The sequence below is a fragment of the Rhinoraja longicauda genome, chromosome 26, assembly GCF_053455715.1.
Source record: "Rhinoraja longicauda isolate Sanriku21f chromosome 26, sRhiLon1.1, whole genome shotgun sequence".
Lineage (NCBI taxonomy): Eukaryota > Metazoa > Chordata > Chondrichthyes > Rajiformes > Arhynchobatidae > Rhinoraja > Rhinoraja longicauda.
Window position 1 is genome coordinate 5,825,896 of NC_135978.1, and position 26,442 is coordinate 5,852,337.

A 26,442-nucleotide genomic window follows, 5' to 3' on the forward strand; every position below is an offset into this window, starting at 1 on the left:
ATCATAAACATGGAGTTTATATTTGGGACTATTTTCTTATTTCACTTCTGCGTGATATTTGCCTAAATATCATTGATCTAGTGGTCAATAGACAATAGACAATAGGTGCAGGAGTAGGCCATTCAGCCCTTCGAGCCAGCACCGCCATTCAATGCGATCATGGCTGATCACTCTCAATCAGTACCCCGTTCCTGCCTTCTCCCCATACCCCCTCACTCCGCTATCCTTAAGAGCTCTATCCAGCTCTCTCTTGAAAGCATCCAACGAACTGGCCTCCACTGCCTTCTGAGGCAGAGAATTCCACACCTTCACCACTCTCTGACTGAAAAAGTTTTTCCTCATCTCCGTTCTAAATGGCCTACCCCTTATTCTTAAACTGTGGCCCCTTGTTCTGGACTCCCCCAACATTGGGAACATGTTTCCTGCCTCTAATGTGTCCAATCCCCTAATTATCTTATACGTTTCAATAAGATCCCCCCTCATCCTTCTAAATTCCAGCGTATACAAGCCTAATTGCTCCAGCCTTTCAACATACGACAGTCCCGCCATTCCGGGAATCAACCTAGTGAACCTACGCTGCACGCCCTCAATAGCAAGAATATCCTTCCTCAAATTTGGAGACCAAAACTGCACACAGTACTCCAGGTGCGGTCTCACCAGGGCCCGGTACAACTGTAGAAGGACCTCTTTGCTCCTATACTCAACTCTTGTTACGAAGGCCAACATTCCATTGGCTTTCTTCACTGCCTGCTGTACCTGCATGCTTCCTTTCAGTGACTGATGCACTAGGACACCCAGATCTCGTTGAACATCCCCTCTTCCTAACTTGACACCATTCAGATAATAATCTGCCTTTCTATTCTTACTTCCAAAGTGAATAACCTCACACTTATCTACATTAAACTGCATCTGCCATGTATCCGCCCACTCACACAACCTGTCCAAGTCACCCTGCAGCCTTATTGCATCTTCCTCACAATTCACACTACCCCCTAGCTTAGTATCATCTGCAAATTTGCTAATGGTACTTTTAATCCCTTCATCTAAGTCATTAATGTATATCGTAAATAGCTGGGGTCCCAGCACCGAACCTTGCGGTACCCCACTGGTCACTGCCTGCCATTCCGAAAGGGACCCATTTATCCCCACTCTTTGCTTTGTCTGTCAACCAATTTTCTATCCGTGTCAGTACCCTACCCCCCAATACCATGTGCTCTAATTTTGCCCACTAATCTCCTATGTGGGACCTTGTCGAAGGCTTTCTGAAAGTCGAGGTACACCACATCCACCGACTCTCCCCTGTCAATTTTCCTAGTTACATCCTCAAAAAATTCCAGTAGATTTGTCAGGCATGATTTCCCCTTCGTAAATCCATGCTGACTCGGAATGATCCTGTTACTGCTATCCAAATGCTCAGCAATTTCGTCTTTTATAATTGACTCCAGCATCTTCCCCACCACTGATGTCAGACTAACTGGTCTATAATTACCCGTTTTCTCTCTCCCTCCTTTCTTAAAAAGTGGGATAACATTTGCTATCCTCCAATCCACAGGAACTGATCCTGAATCTATAGAACATTGAAAAATGATCTCCAATGCTTCCACTATTTCCACTGGTCTGAATCCAAAATAGACTGTCAGGTGCAATGAGCGCAATGTGTGGGTAACTTCTTTGCTTCCTTCTATCTAGTCATAGAAACTGTCCCTTTAACCCATCTGCTCCAACCGTCAAGCATTCATTTTTTCACTAATCCCTCCCTTGTGTGACGAAAACACCAAAAAATAACAATTTATGTTTATTTGTATCATGGATTATGAGAACCATGCATAGAAAATCCTGCCACTTTGTGATTTATTGTGGAGATGCTTGTTAGAATTTTAGAAAACTAGTTCATAACCCCAATATTGAGTCATTGTGGCGGATCAGACCACTCCTTGGGTCAGCCCCCTCGTTACGTGACGGACAGGCGAAAGGGGTTAAAAGCCAGACCAAGGGAAGGCGTTCCTGATCCCTAGGAGAACTACACTGTGGGCAGGAGCTCACAGCCTAATAAAAGAATCTTACTAAACACTGCCTGGCGTCTTGCCTTTTCTCTGGCCTCCGCCAGGCCACTACATTGGTGACCCCGACGGACATCACACGTAGTGATGTCAAACGATAATGTGCAACCCGGTCCTGCCGACCTCGTGCAACCCGGTCCTGCCGCCCTCGGTCCTGCCGACCTCGAGGCCGTCTCCCTCAAACTCCCGACCCTGTGGACCGAAGAGCCTGAGGTCTGGTTTCAGCAGGCAGAGGCACAGTTTGCTGTGCGAGGGGTAACCGTCGACTTGACGAAGTACTTTTATGTCGTCGGCGCCCTGGACCAGGCGACAGCAAGGCGAGTAAAGCCTTACCTTAATGACCCCCCCGCGGATGACAAATATAAGGGCCTTAAAGAACTCCTTATCAGGAGGTTCGGCCTCAGCGACGCCGAGAGGGCAACTCGCGTTATGAGCCAGGGGGGGCTCGGGGACCGACGGCCGTCGGCCCTTCTGGAGGACATGCTCGCCCTTATGGGCAACCACCCGCCCTGTTTCTTATTCAAGCAGGCCTACCTGCGGCAGCTCCCGGTCGACCTCCGTTCTCAGCTCGCTGAGGACCCCTTCACCGACACGCAGCGGCTGGGCGAGCGCGCTGATCAAATCTGGATGTCCCGTCGGGAGGACCTGGAAGCCCTAGCCGTCTTTTCCGCGGCGTCGGAAGGCCAACAGCAAGCTGGGGCCGCCGTCGACCCCGTTTCAGGGCGACCCCCGCGGCGAAATCCGGCCGCCATCGGGCACCCCGGTGCCGGCACGCCCTTCTCGCACGGCCCGCCGACAATTCAGCCAGACGCCACCAGAGGTCGCTGGTGGTCGGCCCAAGCAGCACCACCTCCAATACCGCTGGACACCACCGGAGGTCGCTGGTGGGCATCCCAGTCTGCACCACCACCGGACACCAGCAAAGGCGGCTGGTGCTATTATCACCGTCGTTGGGGACCGAACGCCAAGTAATGTCGCCTACCCTGTGCCTTTCCGGGAAACGCGAGGGCCGGCCGTCAGTGATCCCTTCGGCGGCCGGCCAGATCCATCGTGTGTTCGCCCGGGATCGCCGCACCGGGGGTCGGTTCCTCGTCGACACTGGAGCAGAGGTGAGCGTCCTACCTCCTTCCACCGCCGATATCCATACGAGCAAACGCGGCCCCCTCCTCACTGCGGCGAACGGTAGCCCCATCAACACTTACGGGGTCTGCCAGCTCGCCCTTAACTTCGGCGACAGCTGGTTCACGTGGCGGTTCATCATTGCCGATGTTTCCCAGCCGCTGCTGGGCGCCGACTTCCTGCGGGCGCATTCCATGCTCGTGGATGTCAGGCGGCAGCGCCTGGTGCACTCCAGCACGCTGAGGCCGGTCTCCCCCAACGTCGGACACCTGTCGTCCGTGGATGCGACGTACGCGCGCATCCTGGCGGACTTCCCGGACATTGTGGAAACCCACTTCTCCTCCTCCGCTCCCAAGCACGGGGTGCAACATCACATCCCCACCACCGGGCCACCCGTGCACGCCCGAGCGCGGCGTCTCGCTCCAGACAAGCTCCGTCTAGCTCGAGAGGAGTTTCGTCAGATGGAGTCAATGGGCATCGTGCGCCCTTCCGATAGCCCGTGGGCGTCACCACTCCACTTGGTCCCCAAGGCGGACGGGGGTTGGCGACCGTGCGGGGACTATCGGCGCTTAAATGACGCGACCGTTCCCGACAGGTACCCGGTTCCGCACATCCAGGACTTTAATGCCCACCTGGCCGGAGCATCCGTGTTCTCCAAGGTGGACCTTGTGCGTGGATATAATCAAATCCCGGTCCACCCCGATGACATCCCCAAGACTGCCATCATCACCCCGTTCGGCCTATTCGAGTTCCTACGGATGCCGTTCGGGTTGAAGAACGCCGCACAGGCCTTCCAACGGCTTATGGACTGTGTGTGCCGTGGCCTGGAATTCGTCTTTGTGTACTTGGACGACGTACTCGTGGCCAGCCGCTCGAAGCAGGAGCACTGCACCCACCGCCGCCAGCTGTGTAAACGCCTCAGCGAGTACGGGTTGTCAATCAATACTTCCAAGTGCCGTTTTGGGGTGACGGCCATCGATTTCCTCGGCCATCGGGTGACCCCACAAGGGGTGGTACCTCTTCCGGACAGGGTCGAAGCTGTCCGCCGTTTCCCCCGACCGACCACTGTCAAGGGCCTGCAGGAATTCGCTGGGATGGTCTCGTTCTATCACCGCTTCCTGCCGTCGGTGGCCAGAACTATGCGCCCACTCTTCCACCTCATGGCTGGTCGCCGCAAGGAGGTCGAGTGGGACGACGAAGCAGGAGCGGCCTTTGAGCAGGCTAAGGAGGCCCTAGCCAGGGCCACGATGCTCGTCCATCCTAAGGAGGATGCCCCAACCGCCCTGACCGTGGACGCTTCTGAGGTGGCGGTCGGTGCGGTGCTAGAGCAGCACATCGACGGGTGTTGGCGGCCACTCGCCTTCTTTAGCAGGCACCTCAGCGGGGCCCAACGGCATTACAGCGCGTTCGACCGGGAGCTCCTCGCCCTCTACCTCGCGGTACGCCACTTTCGGTACTTCCTAGAGGGGAGACCCTTCACCGCGTTCACAGACCACAAGCCACTCACCTTTGCGTTCGCCAAGGTTTCGGATCCGTGGTCTGCGCGGCAACAGAGACAATTGGCTTATGTGTCGGAATACACCACCTCAATTCGGTTCGTGGAGGGAAAAAACAACAGGGTGGCCGACGCCCTGTCTAGACCCGCGATCCACGCCGTCCTACAAATGGCCGGGGGGATCGACTATTCCGCCCTAGCAGCCGCACAGCTGGGGGACGAGGAGATGGCCGCCTATCGTACAGCCGTGTCCGGCCTGCAGCTGGAGGACATTGTCTGTGGCCCCGGGGATACAACACTGTTGTGCGACACCTCCACGGGCCTGCCGCGGCCCATCGTCCCTGTCGTCTGGCGTCGCAGGGTATTCGAGGTGCTCCACGGGCTGTCTCACCCCTCCATTCGGGCGACGGTGGCCCTTGTATCCTCCCGTTTCATGTGGCACGGGCTGCGTAAGCAGGTCGCACACTGGGCACGCACCTGCATCCCGTGCCAAACTTCAAAAATCCAGCGACACATGCGTGCGCCTCTGCAAGAGTTTCGTGTCCCTCGGCAGCGCTTCGACCACATTCATGTGGACATCGTAGGGCCGCTGCCGCCGTCCCGGGGCATGACCCACCTCTTCACTGTGGCAGATCGCTTCACGCGGTGGCCGGAGGCAATTCCGCTGGCGGACACCTCGACGGCCACCTGCGTGCGGGCCTTGGCGGCGCACTGGATCGCCCGGTTCGGGGTGCCACTGGACATTACATCCGACCGGGGGCCACAGTTCACTTCGGAACTGTGGTCGGCCATGGCAAGACTCTTGGGTATCAGCCTACACCACACTACGGCGTACCATCCACAGTCCAACGGGTTGGTGGAACGCTTTCACCGCCAGCTGAAAGCTGCCCTGAAGACTCGGCTCACGGGCCCAGACTGGGTGGACGCCCTGCTGTGGGTTTTGCTGGGGATCCGCACCGCACCCAAGGAGGACTTGGCCTCCTCCTCCGCCGAGTTGGTGTACGGGGCCCCCTTGACGGTTCCCGGGGAGTTCATCCCACCAGCGCAGGGTCGAGTGGAGCAGCCTTCTGACGCCCTGCAACGTCTTCGGCAGACGGTGGGCAGGCTGGCACCTGTGCCCACGTCACGTCATGGGACATTCCAGCCACACGTCCCTGCCGCTCTGGAGGACTGCCAGTTTGTGTTCCTGCGCAGGGACGCACACCGATCACTTCTCCAGCGGCCGTACGAGGGCCCCTTCCGGGTCCTGCAACACGGCTCGGCCACATTCGTTCTGGACATGGGGGGTCGCAGAGAGACTGTTTCGGTCGCACAGCTGAAGCCGACACACGTGGACATTGATCGGCCGGTGCCGGTTGCACAGCCCCGCCCGCGCGGTCGCCCCCCGTCCAAGCTACCCCCTCCAGTGTCTGCTACGACCCCTCCACCTGTCGGTCAGTCGCCGGTCCCTGCGCCGGTCATGGTGCGCACCCGGGCTGGTCGCCTCGTGCGCCCTCCTGTCCGTTTTGTACCTCCGGTTCTTGGGGGGGGTCCTGTGGCGGATCAGACCACTCCTTGGGTCAGCCCCCTCGTTACGTGACGGACAGGCGAAAGGGGTTAAAAGCCAGACCAAGGGAAGGCGTTCCTGATCCCTAGGAGAACTACGCTGTGGGCAGGAGCTCACAGCCTAATAAAAGAATCTTACTAAACACTGCCTGGCGTCTTGCCTTTTCTCTGGCCTCCGCCAGGCCACTACATCATCTTCTTTTCAGAGGCTTTTTACTGCTAGAAAAAATGAATTTTTGTTTATATTTTTCCTATTAAATTAAACTCAAAATAGTTTTAGTTGACAGTATTTTAAATATACATAATTAACCATCAGAAGGATGAATATGTAAACAAACCAATTTGACTGGGCTGCTTGCTGATGATACTGAAAATATCTGTTTACTGTTTCCAGCTGTTATCTTCTTGATTTGTACGTGTTTAAAATCAGAGTTCGGGACAAGCTGCAAGGCAGTCATCAATGCATCTGAATATTCTCTTCATTGTCAGCCTCTTGTGTGAAGAGGCAGAGTGCTGATGAGCTGCAAGAAGAGCTGGATTAATACAGGCACCAATCCTTTTAATTTTGAAAGGGGTAATTAACTGTGTAGCGAGAGATGATTGCTAGAATAATTTTTCGTCACTTTATTTCAATTTTTATTATCAGAATCCATTTGAATATTGGTATTTAAGTATTAAAGGCATTCAGGGGTGAGTGCTTCTGGATAGGTTGCCTGTTCATAATCTTTTGCCTTTCAAGATGCCCTAGGATGTGGAGGGTCAGCTTGTTCAGCCATCCACTTAAGGACAATCCAAGATGAGTGAGCCTATGAAGCAATGAGTCTGGGGAATGTCTAGAGATTAAGAGGATCTTGGTCAATATTTTTTGCACAACTGGATTACATTTACAAGCATGATAAGAATAATTGTGCAGTTCATTAGAGTTTGTTAAAATAGAGTAAATGTCTCATAACCAAGCTCAAATGGCTTCTATAAAAGGTAGAAGAGATATAAGGTATAAAAAGAGAAAACATGATATTTGTGTTTTGAAGTTGTGTTAATTTATACTTTATCATAAGATTCTGAATATTGCAAAATTAATGGGAATATGATTTAATTGTTACAAAAATACAGTTATCTCTTTTGATCGAAACTATAAAACAGAACCTGAGCAATATTTGAGCATTTTGAATATATTTTTGGTTGTTTTTATAATTTTTTGGCAAATAATGGTTTATAATCTATTTTCTTTTAAACTATTTTGGCTTGATTTTGATTTTTGGGGTTGTATTCGGCATTTTTAATGCTTTATACTTGCAAGTAGTTTGTGGTTTGCAATAGAAAATATGTTGAAGATATACATTGCTTGTTTGAGAAGGAATGTTTCAGTTGTGTAATGAAATCTGTTCTTGGTTTTCAGAACAGATGTAATTTCATTCAAATTATTCATTAATTTTTCTTTTTCTTTCAGATGTGTGTGCTACATTTCTGGTGCCTTGGAATTGATGTAAAGAAAATTAAAGAGGACTATTTTGGAAATCTGGATCAACATCAATTATAATTGCGATACTTCAAAATGATAGGCAAATTAAAACACAACTTGCTTTTAGCATGTTTAGTGATCAGTTCACTCACAGTGTTTTATCTTGGTCGGTATGCATTAGAATGCCACCATAAAATAGATCACAATGGGAAACTTCTACAGGTATTAAGTAATGGAAGATCACTAAATTATGTTTCGGGAACTGGATTGAAAAATAATTCAAACAGATTTGTTTACAACAAAGACATGCCATTAATATTTATTGGAGGCGTTCCGCGAAGTGGCACCACACTCATGAGGGCTATGCTTGATGCTCATCCTGATGTTCGCTGTGGCGAAGAGACAAGAGTTATTCCTAGAATTCTAGCGATGAAGCATATGTGGAGCAAATCCGGCCGGGAGAAGCAGCGATTGGACGAAGCTGGTGTTACAGATGAGGTGCTGGATTCAGCCATGCAAGCCTTTTTACTAGAAATTATTGTTAAACATGGGGAACCTGCTAAATACTTGTGCAATAAAGATCCATTTGCCCTTAAATCGTTGACTTACTTAAGTAAAATATTTCCCAATGCAAAATTTATTCTAATGATAAGAGATGGCCGTGCTTCAGTTCATTCTATGATTACTCGCAAAGTTACCATAGCAGGGTTTGATCTCAGCAGTTACAGAGACTGCTTGACCAAATGGAACCGTGCCATTGAGACCATGTATAACCAGTGTTTGGAAACTGGGTTTAATAAGTGTTTGCCAGTACATTACGAACAACTTGTTTTGCATCCAGCAACATGGATGAAAAACGTTCTGAAGTTCCTGGACATACCTTGGAATACAGCAGTTTTACATCATGAAGAAATGATAGGAAAAGTTGGTGGTGTTTCACTTTCTAAGTAAGTATAATTTTATTTTAAATATTTAAATACTTAGAGATTTTATGAAAAGTAATTTGCAAAAAGTATTATTTTAGTATTGTTTCATTAATGGTAAATAAAGTATACATGACTTTGAGCTCCCAGGTAGTTATTGTGGTTACAAGGACACTCTTAAGAAATACTGAGCAGTACTTCTATAATCTTATTGCAAATTGCATGTATTTTAGTTTTGCAGGATCTCTACACACATTTATTTTTATGACGCAAAATGCTGTTCCTATGACAATTTGGATGTTCGCCCTCTTTACATGGTCATATTTTGGGTACTAGAGCTCTTGATTTAGTTAAGTTTGTTCGTGTATTATTCTCCGCATTCCATCTTTAAGCTTGGAACCCAACAATTGAAATTTACAGCGTTAATGATCTGACTTCATGGAATTATGGTTTACCTACCTATGAATTGTTAACACCTTGGGGTAGTCCAAACCCAGCATTATTCCACTTAACCTTTAAGTAACTTTGTGAAGCCAATCTTCTCAAATGTGTTTGAACTTCCACCCTTCAGTGACACATGATGAATTATTTATGGATGTTGAATGAATCATGAGTATGGGTGGAACCTTGCCCATAGCACAGTGGAGTAACTGGTCGAACAGCAGTCTCTCAGTGCCAGGGACCCAGGTTTGATCCTGACCTCTGGTGCTGTTTGTATGCAGCGTGCATGTTCCCCCTGTGGGTGCTCCAATTTATTCCCAACATTTCAATGACGTGTGGTTTTGTATGTTAATTGATCTCTATTAATTGCCTAGTGTGTCGGGAGTGGATGCCATGGTGGGATAACATAGAACTAGTGTAAACTGGTGATAAATGGTAAACCAGTTAGGCAGCACTGGTGGAAGGCATTGACAGGGGACGTTTTGTCGGGCCGTTTCAGTTCATAATCAGAAATGTTAATGTTTTGCAGGGATTCTAAATAATTCATTCTTTTGAAATGCAAAAGCAATCTAGAGTAGCTAAGCTACCTTTGTGGCTCTTATCCCTTGCCCAGGAATACCAATATATGCACCATTTTCCTAATAAAAGGATTTGGGGTTACACAGTATATCCTGTAATGTACTTGCATATAACTAAATTTCAAACAAATTCAAATGTAATTAACAGCTTAGATTTATATGAGGAGCACCGAAGGATCAGACTTTGTCACCCATAAGGTCATAAGTGAAAGGAGCAGAATTAGGCCATTCGGCCCATCAAGTCTACTCTGCCACTCAATCATGGCTGATCTTTCTCCCCCTCCTAACCCCATTCTCGTGCCTTCTCCCCGTAACCTCTGACCTCGAACTAATCAAGAATCTATCCATCTTTCCCTTAAAAACATCTATTGACTTGGCCTCAAGCCTTATGTGGCAAAGAATTCCATAGATTCACTACCCTCCATGAAATTCCTCTTCATCTCTTTCCTAAAAGAATGTCCTTTAATTCTGAGGCTATGACCTCTAGTCCTAGACTCTCCCACTAGTGGAAACATCCTTCACTATAGACCCAACAATCTCACTGTTGGATAGATTTCTAGTTTCTGGCATGAAGCACAGTCTGAATTGTTTCATAGTTTGTGTGTGTGTGTGTGTGTGTGAGATTTACTTCAATAATATTATCTTCAAGCAGACTAATTATCCTTTTCAATTGATTTTTTGGACAACCAACCAAGGAAGATAAAGTGCAGTATTTTTAAAACAACTTTTAATAATTTTAAAAATTAACTAAAATACTAGTTTCAAAATAAAATTAGGATAAATTGAGGTGAGAACTAAGATATCACAAATTTTAAATATTTTCATTTCAAAAACATTTGCAGGAATGACACTCGATGCACTTAAAAACGTGATAGTGGGGAACTAGTGGTTTAATGTTAATCTATTTTGGTTATACTTGTTTTATATGCGAGGGTGCGAAACATCCAGCTTTTGTGCGTGCAACTGAAGCCAAAATTCGTATCAGATCCTGATCCACACTTTGAGCAACTACAGTCAATACTGTAAGGATTTGCAGAAAAGACTGGAGTTGCTCAAAGTATGGGCCAGGATCTGACAGCAATTTTGGATTTATTTGCATCAGTAAAAGCTGGAAGCTGTATCACTCTCACAGTAATAGCTTGCTTCCTTGCTGTTGGCTTTGGCATGTTTTTTTAAAAGCTTCCCAATATGATTTACAGAATAGGAGATATGGAAGTCTGCTCAGTGCCAATGCTCCTTTTGGAGCTGTACTTGTACTGTCTGTTTTACGGTGCCCTCCATAATGTTTGGGACAAAGACCCATCATTTATTTATTTGCCTCTGTACTCCACAATTTGAGATTTGTAATAGAAAAAATCACACATGTGGTTAAAGTGCACATTGTCAGATTTTATTAAAGGCCAGTGTACAATTTGCCAAGAAGTACTTAAAAAAGCAACCACAGTTCTGGAAAAAGGTCTTGTGTACAGGTGAGACGAAGATTAACTTACATCAGTGATGGCAAGGGCAAAGTATGGAGGAGAGAAGGAACTGCCCAAGATCCAAAGCATACCACCTCATCTGTGAAACACAATGATCCCAAACATACTGCTAAAGCAACAAAGGAGTTTTTCAAAGCTAAAATATGGCCAATTCTTGAGTGGCCAAGTCAATCACCCGATCTGAACCCAATTGAGCATGTCTTTTATATGCTGAAGAGAAAACTGAAGGGGACTAGCCTCCAAAACAAGCATAAGCGAAAGATGGCTGCAATACAGGCCTGGCAGAGCATCACCAGAGAAGACACCCAGCAACTGGTAATGTCCATGAATCGCAGACTGCAAGCAGTCATTGCATGCAAAGGATATGCAACAAAATACTAAACATGACTATCATTTACATGACATTGCTGTGTCCCAAACATTATGATGTCCTGAAATGGGGGACTATGTATAAACACTGCTGTAATTTCTACATGGTGAAACCAAAATGTATAAAAATGGCCGTTATTAAAATCTGACAATGTGCACTTTAACCACATGTGATTTCTTTTCTATTACAAATCTCAAATTATGGAGTTCAGAGGCAAATACATAAATATTGGATCTTTGTCCTAAACATTATGGAGGGCACTGCTTATAAATAACTTTTGATTTTATTCGGTTCGGAAGCATGTGCTACCTTGGACACCACCGAGTTCGGGAGCAAAATGTCGAAGCAAAACAAGAACATGGCTAGTAATATAACAGATCTTGGCAACTTTCATTATTATTTTACAGGGAATAAAATAAGTCTTGCATTTGTATCAGACGTTTTTGGATCTCTTTTAGAACGTTACCAAGTATGTTATGGTCAGTAAATTACTTCCAAAATGTAAACACCATTCTGATGTGGAAATAAACCAGGTAATTTTGTCTGCTACTCATATATTGATGTATGAGAATGATCAGGTAATATTTTGAAGAGCTGCAATATTTGCGAGGAGGTAAATTCATTGTAAATTCTTTGTGACCTTTTGGAGACCAGATATGAGCTGATGTGCAAGTTCATCAAGCAATTATGATGGGAAATAGTATATTTGTCTTTATTCCAGGAGGATTTTAGGATGCGTGTCCTCAACAAGATCTCTTGTTCCAATGCTATGAGGTCTTGAAGAGCTCGTATCTAGAATATTGCCTACATTTGTTCCTACCCAAAGAAAGGTCTATGTGGTGGACATAGAACAGTGCAGATTAATGCCTGTGATGGTGTTTGAACGGGCTGGACCAGGACACTAGTGAGAGGGGATCTGATGAGCGCAATCTAGTCCTATCCAGGAACCTCAGCCTCGATTTAAGACAACAATTATTCTCCTACCTTGTTACTAGGCCATGGAATACCATTATACCAAGGTGCCGTTACTTGTTCAAGGAGTGGGAACCTACGTGAGAGCATAGAGCGAATAAATCTTGCAGACCAAAAAACCTGCTCTATCATTCAGCAAGGAGATAAGTAATTTTGCCTTTCCCTTGGCTCAATTTTTCCACCTGTTCCCCATAACCTTTGACATCCCCATAGATCAGAAATTGTATTCTTAATGATTAATGTTACAGCAGTTAATAGAAATAGAATTGGCCACAACCTTTTTTTCCATATTGTTAGGTTCACAGACGTAAAATTATTCCTTATGGTACAACTAGGTTGTCATCTTAAAGAGAAAGATTAATATTGTGTCATTAAGTTGCGTATGCTAGAATTAAAATCTGACCTGAAGCCATGTGATGTCTGTGTTCTACAGTATTAATTGTAGTTCGGTAACCAGTATCAAAGCCATAGACAAAAGCAAGGTCAGCCACCAGAAGCGGGAACAGGACTATGAGGATTTAGACTAGAAAACAAGTTTGAATATGTAATGTGGATGTTTCTTTGAAAATAGAGTATGACGACCCACAGAGCTATGCAAAGCACGTAATGAAATTAAAGCGTGGGAGTATAAGAAATGAGGAGGGTGCCGAGAACCAAACAAAATGCTGGATTTCAAAGGCCGGACCAGGAGCTGATATTTGACTTATGGCAGAGCTGAAACTGTGCTTGTAAAAAAGGATTTTGATAGTTATGCAAATTACAGGTGGAGAAGCCAAAGTCTCAACTTCAAATGAATTTCCATGCCCAACACTGATGTCATGTCACTTGTGCTTTTCCTCCTGTTTTCTATAATCTTATTAATGTTGCTTAAACCATTCAGTGGTTACAAAATAGTTTTAAAATATCCTTTTATTGCAACATCAACCACCTGTAGCCAAAACCAAATTTATTTTGTGAATAGCAGGAAGCAGCATGAGGTGGAGCAGAATACAGGCAGTGAAGGTGCAACTGTGCCACCTGCTGGTTAAAGCTCTAATTATGAAGTGATCAATTTTTAAAATTTGACCTGTAACTATTATTAACATGTACGGCATGTGCAGAAATTCCATTTATATTTGTAAATTGGTTCTTAATTACATGTTAAGCTTCATTGCCAAAGTTTGTAGAACTCTGCTGTTGGCCATCCATTTAGTTTTGTTTGTTTTTACAGGTGCTTTCAGTATTTAATTCTAAGATGGTGTTCCACTGAACTCCAAGTAGAAATCAACTAATTTTTCCTTGTTCTAATGAAAATGTCAGTTTTAGTGATTCTGCACAGATTGGATGTTTGGGATAGGATAACATGAAATTTGGGATATTTTTTCATTCTTTGTCTCCCCAAAGAGAATACTTGTGAGCAGTTACTCTCAAAGGAATCAACATATATGTTGAATATTTTAAAATTAATTTATGGAATATTATAAACGTGCTCACTGAATATTCCTTCTCTATATTAGTTGTGTTTTGCTGATCCTTAAGGCGGGTAGAGAGGTACAAGGCATTTCCAAATAGTTTCTCCTGAACATTTAATTCCCCACCATCATTGTTCTGTTTAAAGCTACCATTGGTAGAATAGCAAATGGGCATTTTGGGAAATGCTTACCGAGTCTTATGTTGAATTTTTTATCAGTATATATCAATCGCCTATAATTTTTTATTGAGTAGATATTTATATAGTTAGCTGTTAGTAGTGCAAACTGGAAGCATAGGTGATGAAAGAAGGTATAGAGGGGGGTGGTTTTGGGACGCTAGAACTAACTGTTGAACCTTCCCTAGGTGTTGTGGGCCTAACTCAATGAAACATCAGTGAAGGGAGGTGCCCACCTAATAACCCCAATGATATACTGGCATCTAGACACAAAATGCTGGAGTAACTCAGCGGATCAGGCAGCATCTGTGGAGAAAAGGAATAGGTGACTTTTCACATCAAGACCCTTCTTCAGACCCGAGACGTCACCCATTCCTTTTCTCCAGAGATGCTGCCTGACCCGCTGAGGTACTCCAATATTTTGTGTCTATCTTCAGTGTAAACCAGAATCTGCAGTTGTATCCTACACATCGAGTGCCTAGTTTTTGTTGTCCTATAGTGTAACTGTGTAAAGGTATTTTAGATTCTCATGTGGCATTGGGATTGAGTTTCTTAGTTAAACATTTAGCTTATGAGTTTGTAGATAGCTTATTACTGAATATGAAGTTAGTTATTGTCCTAAAGCGTAATAAGTGTGTATAGTTTAGATACTACTTTGGCATTGGGCTTGTTTTTCTTGGTTGGGCGCTTATCCTGGTGTGAGAGCACAATCACTTTGTGTTTTAACAGTGATCAATGTTTTTCAATGAGTAAAGGATTTAATGTTGTTGATTCCTGATATCAATATTGGGGAAAAAAGTATTATTGTATGCATGGTTCTATATTTACAAGCATCTTTGATCCAAAAGCTAAACTTTACAATGTTTTTAATGTTACAGGGTTGAACGATCTACAGATCAAGTCATCAAACCTGTCAATATTGAAGCCTTAACAAAGTGGGTGGGGAATATTCCGCACGAAGTAGTTCGCGAAATGCCAGTGATTGCCCCAATGTTAGCAAAGCTTGGATATGATCCATATGCAAACCCACCAAATTATGGAAAACCAGATCGAGCAGTTATTGAAAACACTAAAAGGGTAGGTGTAAGAGTTTAAATATCTGGGGCATCCTTCTCAAATAACTGAGATTGTGATTGTTCCTGATAAAGTAGATGATAATATTTAATTATTTCCTGGCCTGTGTAGTCTGGGTTTTGTCATTTCTTAGTATGCTTCTGTTGCATCTTCAGTATTTTTGTAATTTGGCATCTTCTGAATTATTTAATGAACAGTTGGCTTAAGGGAATAAATGCAATGTCTTAATTTTGTTTAGGTGTATATAAAACCAAAGAATTCTAGGCAAATCATTTTATTCCTAATAATTTTGTATAACCGAACTCCTTAAACTCCACTGATTTGACAAATGAAAATGTTGTCCTTTTTTTTGCAAATTTTGTTCATCTTAAAATTAAACAAATATTAAGATAGAACCATGGATTCGGTTTTTTGTGTCCAGAATTTTTTTATAATTTGAGCTGTACAGATTAATATTGACTTTAGTTTGCATTTCTTTAGCTCAATCTGAAACAAATTTATATCAAGCATTTATAAGTAAATATTCCAGTTAAACACATGAAGAAAATATTAATCTTCTAGAGAGAATACACTTATTAGTTGAACATAATCTTGGGAAACCACGTACCGGAATAGATGACAAGGTTACGTTCCAGTGAACTTGAACTTATTCTTCTGGAATGTGACCACTTTTAAAATATTTCCATTTATGTTGGTTAATACTTTTAAGTGTATTAATGAGATGGGCACAAAGTGAGTCAGTCCATGCATCATGTTAAATTTCAGAATTATTACAGCATAGTTTAAAATGCGTCTGTAGTTCATCAGATTTCAAATTAAAGTATGAAAATTATTTTAAATGTGTTCTGAAATTACATCCATTTTTATATTAATCAAAAATTCATGCATTTTTTCAACGTGTTTGACACTGAAAAACATCTTACAAATAGGAAGAACAGTCTGTGGCCCTTTTGGGAGTTTTTAATTACTTCTGTAAAACTAAATTGCATTTAAATTGATGATAAATGGGAGTATTATGACAATGTTGAAATTGAGGAATAATTAAATGGAGTTTTTTTGTGTGTTTATAAATATGTCTGATTTGTTTGATTAAAAATTGAACATCACTTTGCTATTGGAAAGCTGGGATTTCCTGCACTTTTAATCTGATCACTGTATGCAAGGAATTGTTTTTTTCTCTTCTTTTTAACTGCACTTTTTAAAAAAAATACAAACTTGCTGCAGTTTTTGAAATTGGAATGTGAAATAAAAATATTCAGAAGATATATTGCACATTAAGCTTTAAGCAACCTTGCCAAAAGTAGTGAATTGTTCTGCGAAGTTGAATCACCTTTGCTACAAGTGGTTAATGCTTTTAGGAATACTGGATTTTCAGCTAACTATGAAGTAGAAAATCAGAACTTCTCCTCGAAATAATTCATACTACCTTGTTTTAACCACCTCTAAATATGAAACAGACTTAAGTTTTATTGAAATTGGAATTATTTTATGGACCAGAGAAAATGCAGCTTTATATTAAAACCATTTTTTACAACAATGCAATAAAATTCTTGGATAACATGCAATTATTTAAAAGATTGCTACTCGTGTGGTAACTATATCCAACAGTTTCTTTCATTGCCTCGTTCAATCTTATAAATGAGGCAACGTGACTTACCACTAATATGAAACATCAATGCTGAATATCAAAGTTGCATAAATATCTATTTTAATCTGTTTGCCTTTATGATTCCAACTTATTTGAAACTCTTCTTCAATTACAACATAAACAGAAATGTAAATCCTGCATGATTATCATTATGCGTTCATTTTTAAGAAAGTTGCTCCCCAGGACCAATCATTTAAATGTGTATATACAGCTCTTTCATGTACTGGTGTAAACGTCTGGGAAAAGATTGCTACATAATTAAAAAATATAGACCATAATAATTTTAGTTCATTGTATGGAATCAGACTGTAATGTCATTTTTTTTGTATTGTGCAATTTTTGAAAAAAAATAAAGTCACTGAAAATGCTCAAGACTTGGAATTTTATTTGTTGAGCTCTTTTCAATTAAATCAGGATTAGTAATTTGTTAACTTGTCAAATTCAGAAGCCAGGGAGAATTTAGTCAAAACTTGGTCCTCTAAGGTTCCAAAGTTAGCATGGGGATTGCAAGAGTTCAACTAGAAACTACAACCTGTTTGTAATCTCTTTGCTTTATGCCTGTATTTATCGAAAGTGAAATACACATTTTGATTATTGTTTTTGAGGTGGACAGGGATGAGCAACACTTTTTGAATGTCAGAATGACCAATGTTAGTTCCCCGGGATCTGTGTTGAAGTCTTCTTTTGACTTGGTGATGGTTTGTTTCTTTCTACTGCCAACTAATGCTATTTCTATTTGGAAATTTTTAGGCTTACCAATGATTTGCTAAATATATAACCTCAACAGGGTAAACCTGTTGTTCTTCTGAGGGTGGAATGAACACTGGATTTTGGGTGTTTTCTTTGATTCATAAAGTAGAAACATTTTAGGATGAGGGAGGAAATAGGCTGATATTAATTCACCTGGAAAAACGCAATACTGCAAATATTGGTAATCTAAAATATGTACAGAAAACAAGGCATTAACAATTAAAGTGGATAAGCCTTAACTGACTTTCTCCCTGAGCAAATACTGCCTGACCCGCTGAGTACTTCCAATATTGTCTGTTTTAATTTTTCAATTGGCTTGTTGCTTATATTAGCTCTGGCTCAGTTAGTCACATTCTTGCCTCACAAGTTAGAAGATGAGCTTCATGTGGTATGTTATTTTTGGTTCACTCCAGAGAAATTGAGGTGAAGTCACCCATTAATATGGATTTAGGCTTATTATAAACTTTCCCCACTGAAATGTAATGAAGAGCTTGCAATTAGTTACTTGCAATCTGTGAGATTTTAATTAGCAAACTACCTCATCCTAAAAAATATGAGATTTTAAAGAACTTGCTTAATTGTTATAAGTCTTCATTTTCTAGTTTAATCTGCATTTGCTTGTCTCTTTAGCACCATGAAGTTAAAATGCTTATTGCTTTACTATAGGAAACATCTCTAATGTGACTGGCTGTTCAGCCAGCTTGATGACATCAAAACTAGTGGATGCCAGAATTGGCACAATGTCAGTAAGTACTTACCACAGAGATTGCAAGGTCCTTGACAGGAACGTATACTGTTGGATAGATTGGAAGTGCTGTTGCTTCACTACCGACAACACTTCTGTGTCAGTGTCTTGTCATTAAATGTGGGTGTTTGTGAAAACTTGATGTATACAATTGGCTGCTACATTTCCTGTTATTGCAGCAATGATTATTACTTAGTCCTTTAAAAGTATTGCAAAATTATTCCGCTAAATGCAATGCATTAATGTTAGACTGATTACTTGCTTGCAGATGTACCTACTTTAAGAGTGAATGGTAGATGGAGGTAAAAATGCCTGTCGTGCTCCAAAAGTTGAATTCTAGCTGAGAATTTGGATGAGGATCAGTCTCTGAAATATTACTCTTTGTGGTGTACAATTCTTAGGATTACTACCTTGTACAATTTCAAAAAAGATGATAAAGTCCTGGGGAAGCTGGCAGCCTAGGCACCATCCATGGAGAGAAATAGGTAGACAATGTTTCTAATCAGGACCCTTCTTCAGACTGATGGAGTAGAGGGGAGAAAGGTGGTGAAGAAAGGTAAAAGAAAGCAGTGGAGCAAAAACTAGAAAATGATGGGTGGGTATAGGTGAGGAGGGGTGATTGGCAAGTGGGTGGAAACAATAACACAGGCTAGAGGTGAAAGGGAGACAAGGATGCCAGGACAAGGAAGGAAACAAAGAACTGAAATGTAAAGCAAGAGGAGAGGATAGTGGGTAGAAAGGGATGGGGGTTAGTTTGAGGTGGGAGGGTATTGAGGAGTGATAAAAGGAAAATGAGGAATTCTAAGTAGGGAGGGTGGGAGATAAGCAGAAGGAGGTGGTGGGGGAAGCACCTGGGGTAACGGGTAGAGGGAGAAAGGTGTGCGCACATTGGGTAGGGTGGGGGGAGGGGTAGAGGTCAAAATGGTGGATAAAAAGGGGGGCCAGGAACTTTACCTGAAATTGGAGAAATCAATGTTCATGCCATTGGGTTTTAGGCTACCCAGGAGAAATGTATGTTGTTCTTCTAGTTTGCACATGGCCTCATTCTGGCAATGGAAGGAGAGTTAAAATGGCTAGCAACTGGGAGTTCCAGCAGGTCTTGGTTGACAGAGTGTAAATGTTTGGTGAAATGGTCATCTGGTCTATGCTTTGTCTTACTGTTTTAGAGGATGCCACATCGGGAGCACCAAACGCCATAGATGAGGTTGGAAGAGATGCTAGTAAAACTTTGTTGCACCTAACAGGGTTGTTGGGGTTCCTGAATGGAGGCGAGAGGTGTTGGGGTAGGGGTTGCATCAAGGGGAAATGCCCAGGAAGGAGATGGGTTGGGTAGGAAGGAATAAGCAAAGCAAGGAATTACAGAGAGTGAGGTCTCTGTGGAAAGGGGAGGGGATGGGAAGATGTGACTGGTGGAATCACATTGAAGGATGTACATTTAGTGGGCAAGATATTGCTGAAACAATGTTTTCCATTTCCAAAACACATTTTTGTGGCTTCCCAGCACTCTCGTTCCAATGATAGTACATCTTGCCAGGACCATTTGTGAAGGACCTATTTTGAAGCGTCTGAACAGTAAAGCATCAGCTCAGTCAGCATTCAAAGCTGTATGTTGTTTAATGTTTGACATTCAAAGTACTTAAAAATGGTTACATTTGAAATGTAATTAGATTTAATTACCAAATATTTAAGTAAAAACACACACGAATGGCTAAAAATTAATGGTGAAAAGATTTTGGTAAGGAAAAGAAACCGGCCTTTTTTCATTCCCAAATACCCATAATCTTGTAATCAATGTCTTTGGATGCTACACCAGGAAAAGTAGCATCCATGGGACTTTTTCCCCATTCAAAATCAAGGAAATACAAGCAAAATAGAGCTATATCGTTAGCTTCCATTTTGAGTCAGTGGTATAGCATCAGCAAGTCTTGGCCTCGTGCCATATTCTGCACCTTGTGCTGTATAGATTTGAAAATTGTTTTCTGAGACACTTCTTGTAGTCCATTTATGATGATACAAGATGAATGATCCCTTGTGATTTGTTACAAATGTGGTTCCCACATTATCTCATTCCAGGAAATGCTAGCCAATATTTCACAAAGTGCACATTCTCTTCATAAATCAAATAACCAAAAATGCCAAATGCTAAAACAAGCCAGTTTGAAATTCAACTAATAGTAGTTTGGAAACTCAAGACTAAACCCTTAATTTGAGGCTTAGTGAGAAATATTTAATTGTTGCAGATATTTGTCATTTTAATTTGGCTTATTTTAATATATACCAAGCTTTGAACAGTTTAAGGACTAGGAGCTTTATTGCTAAATTTTCCAGACCTATGGTTTCCTTTCCAAAATGATAATTTCCCTGTATTGGGGCACATTTGCGAAGCGGTAGAGCTGTTGCGTTAGTGCCAGGGACCCGGGTTCGATCTTGACTGTATGGAGTTTGTGGGTTTTCTCTGGGTGCTCTGGTTTCCTGCCATACACCAAAGATGTACAGGATTGTGGTTAATTGGCTTCAGTAAAAAATTGTAAATTGTTCCTATTGTGCCGGATAATGTTAGTGGATGGGATGATCTCTGGTAAGCGCAGATTCGGTGGGCCAAAGGGCTGTACCTCAAGTCTAAAGTGTCCAATCTGTAACAGCCAGGTTTGAAAATTAGCTGAAAAGGCAGCTTAAAACTCCTTTTTGACCAGGATTTGATTGTTTATGATAGTTCATGTTAAACATTATACATGCACACAAGTTTTAATGGTTCCACAGCAAATACCATATGCTGTTAGCTGTGAGGCTGAATGAATACTGGACTGCATTAATTCTAACCTAATAGCCAGTAAATTCTAATAAATTCATACTCATGGTTTGTGAGGATGAAATTGCTGGGAATTTCCAGATTAATTTTATTTCATAAAGTAAATTTACCTGTAAGCATTGGCAAAGATCATTAGCAAGCTACTTGATTGGTTGTATGGAGTGGAGTAGATGAAAAGTGGGAGACACCTGTGAAGCATGTCAGTCCGCACCAGTTAGACCTAATGGTGCTATTTCAGTATTTACGTATTCTGTGTTATTCTACATCATGTCAGGACAACATTAGAGTTTATAGATTTAGTAGCGTTCACTGCATGAAAGTTAATAGGTTCAATGTGCTAGATGAGGAATCGCTCCATAATGTTAGCTTAGCGGGGGTGCCTGCTGCTGCTTGAAATTTAACTTTGTAAAAATTATGGTTATGTTATGTGCGTTCTCATCTGACGACTCACTAATTTTAATAATTCACATTCCATGATAGGGTTGCATATAGATGCATGGACTGTCTGTTTCAGTATAATATCTTGTTACGTGTTTTAATATTACTAAATTTCCAGGTTGATCCTCATTGTTATGATTAGACCGTTGATTCAAGAAATGGACTCCAGCTATATAGTACAGCATTTTCAAAGTTGAAATTCATTTGGAGACAATCTTCCAGAATGCAGTAGGGTTAAATTGAAAGCAGAAAGTGATTACTAAACCTTGAATTCACTGACTTGTATTCAACAAAGGCACCTGGGACTAATGAAGAACCATTCAACAGGATTGGATCTTGGATTTGAGCTCCTCAAAGACTGCTGTTAAATATAATATGTGCTGAGTTATCGGATCACAGATTTCATTTCTTGGTCTCAACTTTAAAAACTATTATTAAAACCACAGGTTGGAGCACTGCTATTCTCCTTTAGTTGCTGATGTATATGGGTTATCATATCATATATATACAGCCGGAAACAGGCCCTGTCGGCCCACCAAGTCCGTGCCGCCCAGCGATCCCCGCACATTAACACTATCCTACACCCACTAGGGACAATTTTTACATTTACCCAGCCAATTAACCTACATACCTGTACGTCTTTGGAGTGTGGGAGGAAACCGAAGATCTCGGAGAAAACCCACGCAGGTCACGGGGAGAACGTACAAACTCCTTACAGTGCAGCACCCGTAGTCAGGATCGAACCTGAGTCTCCGGCGCTGCATTCGCTGTAAAGCAGCAACTCTACCGCTGCGCTACCGTGCCGTCCAGTGATGATACTCCATTCATTTAAGTAACGTCAGCAGTTATTTGGATATGAAGAAAGGTCATTGGAACAAAGAATCTTAAAGAGTGAGCTGTTATCTGTAAGGCTGACTAAATATTGGACTGTATTTCAAGACTTTCTATCAGTCATATTTGGAATGGTGTCTGCTATTTTCAGCACCACTTCTTCCAAATGTTAAAGAGAGTTCAATCTGTTGCACAGCTCCCATCCAGCTTTTGTTATCTCTAACCCACATCTGGTTTTCATCATTCTACCTTCTGTACATTTGAGGTAATCCAAAACGTAACTCCATTTTCCAACTTAATGCCCTATACATCCATCGCCCTATGCCCATGGACTTGTATTGACTTCTAGTTTAGCAATAGGTTTGATTTTAAAATTCCGTGGAATTTGAATTCACTTTTGCATCATACTGTGGCCTCATCCCTTCCAAACTTTGAAACCCTCCATGAAATGTCAATTCTGTTCCAATTTTTGGTGATGGGAGTAGCAAATAGCTAGCTTTAATTTCCTGCAAATCTATTTCCCTGACTAAAATATGCAGGCTATATGATAGAGATGGTTAATTGTATTCTTGAGGGTAAAATATTAAAGTACACAGGAGAAGCTCAAGTCTGCTTCCTACATTTTGTTTTGGCAATGACAACTTATTGAATACCAACCCAGTATTGTGAACAATTTAATATTTTGAAAGAATATAAACCAAATTGTCTGTCCAAGTACTTAAAAGAACTTTGCACATTTTTATGGGAAACTTCCAACACGGTTGGAGTTTGGACTAGAACTCCCAAAGCCCAGCTGCTAAACACAATATATGGCTGACTTAACTGAGCACACATTCTTGGCTGAGAATAGTTATTAGAGCCACGGTGTTCAAGTGTATCCTGTCCATAAGAAGCAAGACAAATCTAGATTCAACATTCAATTTAATTGTCACATGTACCAATTAAGGTACAGTGAAAATTGAGTCACCAAACGGCCATACTAAGTAAAAAGCAACAAGACATACAGCCACATAAAATAAAATTTAACATAAACATCCACCACAGCAGATTCCGCATTCCTCACTGATGGAAGGTAATAAAGTTCAATCATCTTCCTCTTTGTTCAACCATGTTGAACCATCCGCAGTCGCCGCTGCTGATAGTCCGATGTCCGAGGCCCTCGCGTCGGGATGATCGAAACTCCGGCATCAGGACGGATTGGAACACTCTCCACGGCATTGGAGCTCCCGAGTCAGCCTCTTCTTACCAGAGACTGCGGGCTTCACGGTGTTAAAGTCCACAGGCCTCGTGGTTGGAGCTCTCCACAGTCGATCCTCGGCAAAGGCTTGCAGCTCCCGATGTTGAAGTCCGCGCCCGCTGATTGAAGCGCCGTGCCGGTCTCCAGGAAAGGTCGCACTCCACGATGTTAGGCCACAGAGGGGACGGAGATACCAAACAGAAAAATCGCATCTCCATCGAGGTAAGAGATTGAAAAAAAGTTTTCCCCTAATTCCCCCTCTCACCCCCCACGTAAAACAAACCAAGAAACACTAAAACATACTTTAACACATACTTAAAATAATTTTAAAAAGTAGAAAGGACAGACAGACTGCTGGCGAGGCTGCCACTGTGGTGGTGCCACCCGATCTAATCTGGTAAATTACTACTATATTCATCTACTTTAATTCATCAGCAAAGTGATGGATGATCAAAAGTGTTGTCAGCAGTGTTATTGAAATGCTTTTAATCCTCAATAACCTTCAGGAAAATTGAATATGTCCAGATTCAGCAATTCCATAAGAATTTGTTCAACAAGTGTTTATCATCCCTTGCCAGTTCCAGTTGTTGGAATGTTTGATGGTGTTCTAAGTTAACAAAAACTAGCTAGCAAGCCAACCTGACAAGTAATGATCCAGAGATTTGCTAATATGTGGAGATTATATCTAAATAGAGAAAGCTCTGAGTCAGAAACAAGCCACTCAATTAACTGATGTAGCCTTAAGTTACCTTTTAGCCAAAGTATCAATCATAACCACCATCCCTGGATATATTGCTTCTCACTAGCAGGATTGATCTACTGCAGTGTACACTTAAATAGTACCACAATTAACGGATCAGGTCAAAGCTGAAAGGGGCCATTTTTTAATCATACCCATCCTGGCAAGTGAGTAAAAAATGTGAGGTTGGAGGATTTGCACCAATCTAGACCCAGAACTGACCCAACCTGGCCTCCTCTTGAGGAGCTCCATCACTTTGGAACCCATACTTCCAATACAATTTGCTCCAAACGATATCAAGAAAAGGCTGACAACTGGATACAACTAAGACTATGGAAACTGCTGACATCCTTGCTTTAGCAATGAACTTGTCCAAAACCAGCCATCTCTCCAGTCAAGCTGATATGGTGCAACTATAATACTGACCTCTCCCTAGTAATACTTTTGGGAATACTCTGTCCACAAAACAAGACAAATCCAATCTAGCCACTTAGCACTCTACTGGTCCACTTTCAATCATCAGTAAAGTAATGCATTAGCGTTATTAAAGTGCTTTTACTCACCAAAAAATTGCAAACTTTAATTCCTTAAAATTGAGTAGGTAAGCCTCGCTACCTGCAAATTGTATTTTAAAGTATACATCATTTTGGAAATATATTGTTGCTCCTTAATTATTACTGGATCAAAATTCTTAAATATCTTGCCTAAAAGTACAGTAAGCAAACCTTCACATGGACAGCAGTGATTCAAGAAGACCATAATCGACCTGCTTCTCAAAGCCAAAGATGTCCACTTCCCACAAATTGAAAAGACCAACTTTTATTCAGTATTTATCTTGGTGACAATAGAACATATTTCTAAACAATTTTATAGTGTTTCAACTGTTTACAATAAGATAAAATGGTAACTGTAGAACAAATGGTTAAAAATGAGTGAACTGTACGTTGAAGTTTCAATTCTTTCCTTGTGATACTGCTTGAGTCTTTTGAATTAAATTTCATTTCCAGGGAAAAAGAGAACTTTTAAACAAATATTGTGCACAAAATATTTATCACTTAGCACATAAATAATTTTAGTAACTAGAGTTTGTAGGTTGAGTAGGTGCCTGCAATGTCTTTATCATATTTTTGTTCAAAAAGGAATTTGAATTGTTTAAAAATATTAGTGCAATTCATTCAGTCTCTTGTATTGCTCCATTTTAAACTAATCCATACTAATTTTAATTCAATAAATATTCAAAAAAACTTCATCTATTTCTTGGAGCTTTTTTTCTTAAATGTCATAATTCTGTTTTGATTGTCTCATGTTGGCCACATTTTATTGTTGTAATCCTCAGTGTGTTCTTCCAATATGTTTTCCTTTATGTGGAATTTATGATGCTTGTTATTAATTGGAATACATATTACAATTCATTAAACTTCTCTTTTGTTTAAGTGTTTAATTTTATAAACAATCTATGAAAAGGCTCAACCATTTTTTAGATGTGTACTGGAGATTTGATTTCAGGCATAGGTTAATCATCAGGCTTTCTTGGTAAAAGAATAATATAATTTACCCGTCAACATCCCCGCATCAGTTCTTTGCAATGATCCATTTCCCCACCATTTTTATTGTAGAGTATGGCCAAAGATAAATTAATTTTTTTTAAAAACCAAATGAAAGTGTACACCTGTCATGTAATAGACACAAAAAGCTGGAGTAACTCAGCGGAACAGGCAGCATCTCTGGAGAGAAGGAATGGGTGACATTTCGGGTCGAGACCCTTCTTCTTGACCCGAAACATCACCCATTCCTTTTCTCCAGAGATGCTGCCTGTCCCGCTGAGTTACTCCAGCTTTTTGTGTCTATCTTCGATTTAAACCAGCATCTGCAGTTGCTTCTTACACACCTGTCATGTAATAAATCACACTGGGTAACTTTTAACAGTAATTCCTTTAAGCTCTGTTTTTTTTAAATCAGTGTGGCTGCCTCACAGCACTAGGCACCAGAGTTTAATCTTGACCTTTGGTCTGTCTGCGAAGTTTGTACGTTCTCCCTATGACTGACGTTTCCTCTGGGTGCCAACAAGTGTTTAGGAAGTGGATGAGAAAGTCCAATA

At 41.9% G+C, this 26,442-nt stretch overlaps 1 protein-coding gene across 8 annotated transcripts in view; it reads left to right on the top strand.

Annotated features, from left to right (window-relative positions):
• The window catches only part of LOC144606451 (protein-tyrosine sulfotransferase 1-like), a 63,872-nt gene that overhangs the window by 4,720 nt on the left and 32,710 nt on the right, over window positions 1–26,442 (top strand). For 4 of the 8 annotated variants that reach the window (XM_078422552.1, XM_078422555.1, XM_078422553.1 and 1 more), the window contains exons 2-3: window positions 7,670–8,628; window positions 14,952–15,150. In XM_078422552.1, coding sequence (XP_078278678.1) covers window positions 7,775–8,628; window positions 14,952–15,150 — 1,053 coding nt within the window. In that variant the 5' untranslated portion in view covers window positions 7,670–7,774. Of the gene's footprint in view, window positions 1–7,669; window positions 8,629–14,951; window positions 15,605–15,627; window positions 17,163–18,211; window positions 18,292–26,442 lie in introns of those variants that run through there. The other 4 variants (XR_013548951.1, XR_013548950.1, XM_078422556.1 and 1 more) reach the window with 3 other exon arrangements.